This window comes from Xiphophorus hellerii, chromosome 6, assembly GCF_003331165.1.
Source record: "Xiphophorus hellerii strain 12219 chromosome 6, Xiphophorus_hellerii-4.1, whole genome shotgun sequence".
NCBI lineage: Eukaryota > Metazoa > Chordata > Actinopteri > Cyprinodontiformes > Poeciliidae > Xiphophorus > Xiphophorus hellerii.
The window spans coordinates 25,011,753-25,021,754 of record NC_045677.1 but is presented as its reverse complement, the minus strand read 5'-3'; the positions used below and the strand labels follow the sequence as shown (position 1 = coordinate 25,021,754).

Sequence of the window (10,002 nt, the reverse complement as noted above, 5' to 3'; positions counted from 1 at the left end):
ACTGCCCTTGACATAATGCGCCAGTTCAATGCTGAGAAGTTTACTGGAAGTTTCCTGCACTGGGAACAACCATCATCCACTGCAGAGAGAGAAGTACTGATCCAAATGAGACAGCTGTTAATGTTAATCCAGTATTTGGAAGCGTGACCATCATGGACCGGATGGCTTCAGACGCTTCCTCCTCTGCCTTTGCTTAAACTACAGGCAGACTGCAGATCTAAAGCACAGAAATGTGACATCATCTTTTTCTTCTGTTCTCTGATTTTCTCCGGTAGAAAATCTACCCTGGACAATCTGAGTCAAGGAGAGAAAGGCCAGACTGTGCAGGAAGCAAGTCTTTTTTTATAGCATAATTGCACAAGAAGCACAAGAAGGCAATGGTCAGACTACTCCTAAAACTCAGATGCAAAAGAAAATGGCTGCCACCATGTATAGTTAGATTTTGGTCACAACCTGTGCTAACCGGATTGCACTGGTTTGCAAAGCCATTACACTATCATGTGCACTTAATCCATGTGGGTCTAATACAAGATATATTTGACCAGTTCCAGATAAATTGTATTAGTATAGATTTATTGAAAAGAAGCACTAAACTTTTGAAGGCTTGTGAATAAAAAAAACCAAAACGTTATTTTACATCGATCATGAAAACAGCAACAGAAAAAGGAAAAAAGAAAAAAATTCTACATATTTTAAAGAAATACAATGTAATGAAAATACAAAATACCATGAAATTGCATGAATAATCCATATCTGCTCTTTCTCTTTCTGACAAACAAGTACTTCATTCTTTCTTTCTCAAGTGCAATGTTCATCAGGTGAAATCCTGTATCCTGATGGATATTAGTCTGAGACATTCTGCAATAAACTAAATTGACAGGGTAATATCTAACACGACCTTTCATAACTGTACTGTTCAGTTAATCACAATATGACACGTCGCCTGTGAATCTGGTTGTCATGTTGTCACAACGGAAGCCTTGACCCTAAATGCTCTAAATATGTTGGGGTTTTTTTATCTTACAAGAACTTTTCTAAAATAACATGCACCAGTCCTATTTCAGTAAAATAAATTTTTGTTGTTTATAGCTTTTAATAGAGGTGATTTATCTCTGCTGTCATGAAGCTGATCAGCTCATCTGAAACCCCTCCTAATGTTAACATAAATTTAAAAATCAGTCTTGCTTTTCCTCTCTATTAGAAGTTCAGTCCTTTGTTGTTCTGATGGCCAGTTTAAAACTATCAGCACATCTGAAATTGACTATTTTTGTTTGACCCTTTTGTCATAATTTAGCTGAGGACACAAAGGCAATGAGGAAAGCAGGCAAGGTAAAATTTTTGCTTGAACAATACAAATGAACAAATGAAATGTATTTTCAAGCCTTTTACACATATTTTCCAGAGGTTCAAATAATGGTTAGACATTTTTTTGTCTCACATTGTTGCTCTTCCTCTTATGGTGATGCATGCAACTGCAGCACAGACAAGAACAACAAGATCAAGAACTAAACGTGAGAAAATCTTTAAATACAATTACATTTTTACCACTTAGGTAAATGCTGCAGTTTTATACGACAATAGTTCGATGAATATTATTTACATTCTCAGATCATTAACTTATTTCCAGAGAAACAGGAGGGGTTGTTTAAAGCAGAAATTATGAAAATACACAAACAAAAGGTGTTACTCTGCGGCAACAAGTATAGAATATAAAAATGTGGAAAAATCACAACACTTGGATTTTCACAAACAGAAAAATAAAATACTAAAAGTTCAAGAGAGTGTATTTTGGAGTTAACAATATTTTGATATGATAGCAAAATATACCATATTTTTTACTGATATTCGTCATGATAACTGTAAATCTCTTAGCTCTAAAAACTTTACCTTTAGGTTAGTGAAGAATTGAAGAATTTCCCAAATGTCACTGTTCCATCAGTAAATAGAAGTAAAATTAAATCTATAAAAACATTTAAAAGCTGGTTCACAGTGGCAGTTCATGATCATTTTTGGCACAGTTAAAACACAGTTATATACATTTTCCATTTTGATTTTCTTTTTTGTCACCTGTTGACTGCAGCAGGTTTTGAGTTGGATTTGGCAGCTCTGTCAACTTGGGCATAAATTGTTTCAGGCTGCAGGTTTGTGGAGGTACTGATGACATTGCTTTGCACAGGACGACTATGAAGCTGCACCAGGGCATACGTTGATGTTGGAGAAGGAGATTCAGTAATTTCTGCAGGATTTGCATATTGGTTATTCTGTGGAGTTTCCTATAAAGGATGACCAAGAGAAAAAAACACATCTTTATATCTTGATATTCTCCGGGTGGCATTTTGTGGAAACTCTCACTAAAATGTGAACACAAAGATCAGAGTAAAGTTGAATTTGCTGCAAACTGTTTCTGTTAAAAATGTGTTTTTCTGCTCCTTTTAAGCCTAGATTATTTTTTATCTAAAAAAAATAGTTCTTTTGTAAATGTCTTGATTATTTTGACAAGCAAATAGGGAGAGTTTTTCTTTTAAAAAAATAACACACTGCTTACCTGAGGAACTTCATACACTGTATTTGCGCTCCTCTTTCTTTTACCTGCAGGTCAGTCATAAAGAATAAAGTTCTGTAGTTTGAGGTGATTCAATTTGCTTTAAAGTGACGCTTTAAACAAACTAACATCACATAATAATCAAAGTAATTTAAGTGTTAAATTGGAGATAACAGCAGAATTTCAATGATTTGGGGGTTTTGTTATCTTTTTTGCCAAAGTTAAAAGTCAATGTTTGAGAGGAAAATTGTTATAAATTCAACATCATCACAGCATAACAACAGTAAATCACAACAGGCCTTTAAATTGTTTTTCAAAGCACTGATGTCATTTTACAACAGATGTCTCTCAAAAACAGGTTTTAGTGCAACGCCTCAAAAATAAACTACCTCATCGATGTTGATGTACCACCTAACACTGAGCGCACTCATCACTACAGCAAACAGAAAACATGTTATCTTGCCACCTATTTTCCTTCACAAAGGCAAATAAATCAGAACAGATTTTTCATCACCAATGTTTAAAAATGTTTTGCCACAGAATAATGGAAATGAAAGGAATATTCAATGAGTGTCCCAGCCCAACGTAAGGCAGAAGGACGGAAACTAAACCAGAGTTCACACTAAGGCTAAAACAACCTGTTGTTGTGGAAGCAACAGGTTGACAATAAAGACAAAGAACTTGGAAGGACAACGTCTCCCAGGGAATAAAGTTTTTGTTTTGTTGTGTTGTCCACATTTATGTGACCTCTGATGGCAAATCACAACCTTATGTTGACAGACATGTTGAAAATATGCCAACAAAAATCACAGAATGAAACTAAAGATTACATAAGACTGACAGTTTAATCAATTTCTAAAATGTTTTGCCTTCCTGAACCAAACCATATACATTTACATCAGGGGAATAGATGGTGGTCAAAACTAAAACAGAAAACACATCAAACCAAATTCTGATGATGATTCTACTTTCACTGGAATATAAAAATAAAATTCAAACAAATAATCTTAGAAATATATATTTGAAAATGTATACATCTAACATAATAATGTTCAAAAATCATAAAGCAAATTTACTTGGCCTTTCAACTAAATATGCTTAAAATTGTTAAAAGAAAGAAAAACTCATCCCATTTTGCAGGCAAAATCTATTCATGTATTAATATTATTACACATTTTTTTGAATAATTAATTTTAAGTAAACACATACTCTGATTGTTATAACCCAATATTATTCATACCACTGGTAGATTTCAGGTTTTTTTATTCAAACAGGAAGTTGTAAAAATGCCATGTTCAAAATAATTTATACCCTTCTCAAGAAAATAAAGTTATTTCTATTGACAGCAATAAAAACTTTCTTCAGACCTTTTAGCAGTTCTGCTGGTGATTAGCTCCAAGTCTTTGAGGTTGGAAGGCCATCACTATAATCTTTAACTAGTTCCACAGATATAAGTTGAGATTCCAACACCTCAAAAAGTAAATATAACTTCCAGCCAGAACAAACATCATGTTCAAATGGAAAGATTAGTTTAAACCTAAATCTGTCAAAGGGTTGAATCATTTTGTGTTTATCTCTAGGTTAATGTTCGTAGAGACAATAATCCGATTGTGGGAGAAAAATTAAGAGGTACTTACACATTATTATGAGCACAGAGCACAAAATAGATACCAGCACTAATGCTCCAACTGATATCCCAACTATGGCGGCTGTATTGGGGGCTGTAGAAAGAGAGAAAATAGAGAAAAAACATCAGGAATACTTTGGTCAAGTTCACTTTCTGTTTTACAACTTTAATGCTATACTATAATAATATACTATATATATATATATATATATATATATATATATATATATATATATATATATATATATATATATATATATATATATATATTAATTTGACAGCTGATCTGTCAATGAATGTTTATGGGTTCAGCTTGGTGAATATAGATTGATATAGAAGTGCATTTAGTAAATGGTCAGTAGGCCCTGTAAAGCACTATATAATTTTTAAATGGTGAATTTCAGTCCATTCACCATTTAAAGAGAAAGTGTCCATAGATCAGTACAGCAGCACCGTGACGTGAATTGAATAATTCTGCTATTTTAATAAAAGTTTTCACACTTTCATCTGGTTTTTCAAAAATGTAAAATTAGAAGAAATTAAAAATAGTGACTGTAAAACAAGAGAAAACTCATTAACACCTGTTAAATATGTCTATGTACAGATTGGTGCTCACAATGGTTAGAGCTATAGTGTGAAATGAAATACAATTATTGTACTGGTCCAGGTTAAGGTTGGGGTAAAATATTAGGGTTAAGAACAAATGTGGTTACAAAAATAAATAGAACTTAATTCAATTTCTTCATGTGACTTAAAATAGATATTTGGTTATGTGCATAGATGTGTGTGTTTACTCATAATTATGATGAACTGCTTTATGTTATACCATATAAAACATCTACCTGCCCAATACTTTAAGCTAAAAAGCTCCTGAATCTTTTTCTTAAATCTTACATGGTTGATTTTCACAGAGAGACGAAATATTCTTTACATCCTTTTCCCAGCTCACTTGGTTGCTATGGTTACAGATGATGGAGCTTTCCTCTACATAGACCTTCAGAGAGGAGACCTTCAGATGTGTATGAGGCAGTAAATGGCAGGATATGTTGTCGCATTGATAACTTCCACTAATTTGAGAATCCACTGTTTTACATGTCACAGTGAAGTTATAGCAGCCAGGGTCACTGGGGGTCACTGTTAGTTTCACTGGAGACACTGGATCTGAAGGAAAAAAGATTTGATTGGTTTTAAAACGGGGTGCTAGAAAAACATTTAGAAATGATTTTAAAAAACTAAGCAAATAAGAAGAAACTTACCTTGGACAATGACTGTGTATTCAGCTACAGTTTTGTCTTTGCCTAAACTTATTATTTCCTTATAGTTTCCAGTGTCACTGTGTTGCATATTTCTCAATAGCAAAGAGTAATTTTGTGTAGAAAAAACTGTTCTTTCTTCATAGTAGATGAAAGGATTCCCGCCATGTTTGAATTTTACAAGATTGTCAGTGGTGTTAAACTTCCAAATAAACTCATTTTTTCCTAATTCAGTTGTCGTTGCTTCCAGTAGAAGGTTCGATCCAGACCTCACAAACCGATTTTCAGCACCTGAAAGATAAAGTTTAGTTTTCCTTCAATAATGAAAACAAAATATATTGATCAGTCTCTGGAAAATCCTGACTGAACTTTTAACGCATCAGAGCACAGAGGAGGTTTGTAGCACTAGATGATGTAGAGTGCTACAAGTTCTGAATGTCAATCAGAATCAACACAGAAAGGATTCATCTAATTACATTATTTAAACATCTTATATGGATAATATGGTGACACACTATCATTATATTTGCATAGCTGCCTTATTATGCCTAATTTTATTTATATTTAATGTTTAATTATATACACATAATACAGAAAAAGCAGTTACAGTTTCCACTTTATTGAATGCAAGTTGTTTAGTGAAGATTTTTTTCCCCATTAGTAGTCCTAAAATCTCATAATTTTTTTAAATAAATAGAATAATACCTCTTCTATCAGTGGGAATTTAATTTTTTACTTTCTTGTCAGAGCATGAAAATCTTCTGTTATCACAAATCACAAACTTTCCCATCTTTACTTTCCTTCCCAACAGAATTTTTTCCAGATCTAAAACCTTTCAGAGATCAAACCACCTGATTTGTCTCAAAAGTCACTTTAGACTGCCATGTGTTGGCAAGTTTACAGTTGAGACACCAAACTATTTCCATTTTCAAATGATGTTCCAAGAGATGGTCTTAATTTGAGATATTCTTTCATAACCTAACTCTGTTTAAATTTCTCTAGAACGTTATCCCTGTTGTGTTCCTTTGTCTTCATTATGTTGTTCACTGTTGTTTTCTAACAAACTTCTAAATAGTTAATAGAAAAGCTGCATTTATAATGAGATTGAATTGGAGACAACTGTTTGTTTTTTACAAGTTTCGATGCCTCTAATTTAAATTGGCTGAATTAAATTTATATAAAATTGAAAGGGGTTTAATACAAATGCACATCATACTTTTCTATTACTTGTAAAATGTCACTTTTGCCTTTTTTATCCATCATAACATACTAGAAATCATAACATACAAAAGCAGGACATTCTTTTAAAATCTTAAAATATTGATGATGTCTTTTGTGCATAATTGCTTCCAAGCAGCAGCTCTATATTCATATCCAAGGCAGTCACAGGAAGTAAAATACTAGAAGGAACACAAACAGAAAAATGTAAGAAACATGTGAACTCTACCCATCACAGCTAATCAGCCAAGTCAAGCTCGTTATTGACTCTGTGCATATCTGATACAAAGAGGGATTACCCACAATCCATTGTCCTGTCTGCCTTACTGCTTTTTACCTTTTTACCTAATGTATGTTTGTCTACCACATAAAACATACTGATTATTTTTGTTATAATGTGATGAAATGTGAAGACCCTTAAGGAGTGTGAGTACTTTAGCACAGTATCAGAGCAATGAGTGACATGTTGGTGGCACCTTTATCAGGATCCCTGTCACTAAACCAACACAGAGACGACTGTGTGTAGAAATGACCTTTAAATCCATTTAACTGCAGTAACTTAACTGTCAGTGTTAGGAGGGTGTCAAGTTTTGCACTTTAAATATCAGAACCAAAAAAGATCTGCTTTGCTAAAGAACTTCCTCATCAGCTTTTACAGTTACACTTAATATTGGAGCCTATTAGGTATTTGACTAATTAATTATTTGCTACATGATAAATGTTATTATTGATCCAAAATAATGCTAATGATTACAGATGGTGGATGAGTCTTTATATTTTGTCAGGTTTAGGACCTTTTAGTCAGGTCAGCCTCTGCTGTGATGAAGGAGAAAATGCAGCTGCTGTGGTTGGTCTGATTGTTTGCACTGAAGAAATGAGAAGTGAAACAGTTTTTCTACCTCAAGATAATGTTTATATTTGGAATTTGTATGAAGTCATCTCAGAGAATATTTCTGTTCTGTTAAATTGAATTCTTTTTTTTAAACGGAAACTTCTCTGCTAGAGCTTTTTATTTTTAATCCTCTGAGAACCTGCTCCTCAAAAACTACTGACACTCTTTTGTTTCAGCTAATTATGATGCAAAAGTAGCCATGACAGAACTAAGTGTACTACTCATGTACTACTTCACACTATTATCAATTTATTTATTTATTATTTACAGAGGGAAGAAACTAATTAAGATCAACGTTTGTCCTGGACTAAACACACAGCTGCACAAAAAAGACAAAAATTCACCATGAAATCTCTGTGAGGCAGCAAAGATCTCTGTATGAAACCCAACTCACTGATCTCAACCAGATCTATGAGGCTCACTGTCAAAGCAGCGTCACAAACATCATCCACAACCAACACACTCCTGCTGTCCTGCTTTCAAACACTCCAACAGTCAGAAGAGAATATTGAAAAGCCTTTTTTATCCCAAGCTGTGAAACCAATTAACAAGCACATGTCAACCACCTCTTGCTTTCTTTTCGTCTTCTTGATCTCTCCACTGTGCCTCAGCATTTTAGAGACAGTTAAGCAAATTATACTTTATTTGTACTTGTCCTGTACTTCAGAGTACAAACAGATGCTTACTAAAGCATTTCTAAAGCTGCATAAGGACAATAATAAATAAACTAAGCCAACACATTTAGAACATAAACTCCAAAAGTAGCGCTGAAGGTCCGATACTGCATCAACTTGCAGTCCTAAAGAAAACTATTAGACGTCAATACAAGCCCGCCAAAAATAACCAAACAGAAATTAAACATCTATGAACACCATTTAAAGGTTTTCTAAGAACTTGAGCCACCTAGAAAGTACTTGTCAGTGCTGAGTTTTGTCATTTTCATAAATAGACTCTGATCAGTCAAAATAACAATTTCATAAAGCATAAATAATTTACTGCCGTATCAGATAACCTGGAGCGCAATGGTTGATATTTATTTTTAACATCTACTATGAATTTAAACTGAAACAATCTAAAGGATGTTTCATTCACAACAATGTTTTATCAGTATTAACTTCACATTTATTCATCTGTTGCAGATGTACATGTATGACTGATGGAAGCAGCAAACTAAAATCTAAAGGTATGATAAAAAATAACTAATATTTAAATATTATCTTGGTTTAACTTTTTTTTTCTTGTGTTTGTAAAATGTTCACGTTTTACTAACTGTAAGCTAACAGTTGTTAACTGAACTCTACAGAATATCTTGTATTACATTTTTCACAATAAACATACATCTTGACAGCTGAATTTTGCTTCAGTAGTTTTTCTTCTAATATACTTTCTACAGCTCCACATTTTTGTCAATTTAAATGTTAGCTTGCCACAGCAACTGCACTTTTTGTAATAAATAACAAATTTTACCTTCAACCAAATCCAGCAAGGAGATGAGAAAAAGTAGAACTACCGCTGCCATGGCTTTGTGTCAACTGTAGCATCCAGAAATACATCGTCTATCACTGAGCCACAGTTTTCTCAATTCTAGAGGGAGGCGTTAAATAAAAGTACACACAGTCCCATTTCACACATCCAGTAAATGTCGTCTCATACCCCTCACCCACACACACAGACAAAATGTCCGTGTGTATGGATAACACGCACACACAGACTTTAATTGTGAAGCAGATCATTGAAAACAAGTAGTTTTCAATTCCTTGTAGAGGAATTTTTTTACCTTAAACTCTTGGGTTTCCTGGACTTTTTCCCTTTAGAGCAGAATTCTTGGTCCAGATCCAGGAGCAGCAAAACAGCTCCAAAACAAATCTTCACTCCGGTTATTTCTGCAACCAGTGAGGAACAGGATTTTAAATCTTAAGACATAATTTCCAACAACAAGAATAAGAAGATCAGATATCCAATTTAACTTATTTTTTATTTATTTATTTTTGCTCAGCCAACAACAGTATCACTGAGTTCATCCACCGATATTGTTTTGAATAGAGCATTGGGACACTTCAGACAGATTTTAATTATGAAGCTTCATTGCAACGCCACACTGCAAATGATGTTAATGTTTCTAGTCTGTTCTTGAACATCTTTTGATCAGGCCATGACTTGTTGCTGTTTGAGATGTTTTAGTGCACTACATGTTGCAGGTTTTACTTAAGAGATGTTTTGAATCTGTAAGTTTGGCGGTGATCAGCTCTGGGTGTCGACTGTGAAACTGACAAAGGTGGGTGGAGTACCCACAGAGGAGCCAACAAGTATTTTCTAAAGCAGGCTGAAAACTGAAACTGAAAAATAAACAAAGAAAAAAAACATACATGAACAGTTTGCACGTCTCAAGTACAGACATTGCTACATGAAAGACAGAATTTTAGACGTAGTGCCAAGAAGGCTGGACACGTTTAACAAGGTTAAAGATGAA

General features: G+C 33.8%; 1 protein-coding gene across 1 annotated transcript; it reads right to left on the bottom strand.

The window, feature by feature from the left end:
- Positions 1–552: 552 nt before the first annotated feature.
- LOC116721995 (SLAM family member 6) lies at positions 553–9,420 on the bottom strand. The gene is made up of 7 exons (XM_032566076.1): positions 9,310–9,420; positions 9,000–9,116; positions 5,426–5,713; positions 5,064–5,330; positions 4,180–4,263; positions 2,546–2,589; positions 553–2,273 (listed from the first exon to the last, which is right to left on the bottom strand). The coding sequence occupies exons 2-7, from the start codon at positions 9,049–9,051 to the stop codon at positions 2,064–2,066; spliced, it is 945 nt and encodes a 314-aa protein (XP_032421967.1). The 5' UTR covers positions 9,052–9,116; positions 9,310–9,420; the 3' UTR covers positions 553–2,063.
- Positions 9,421–10,002: the final 582 nt, after the last annotated feature.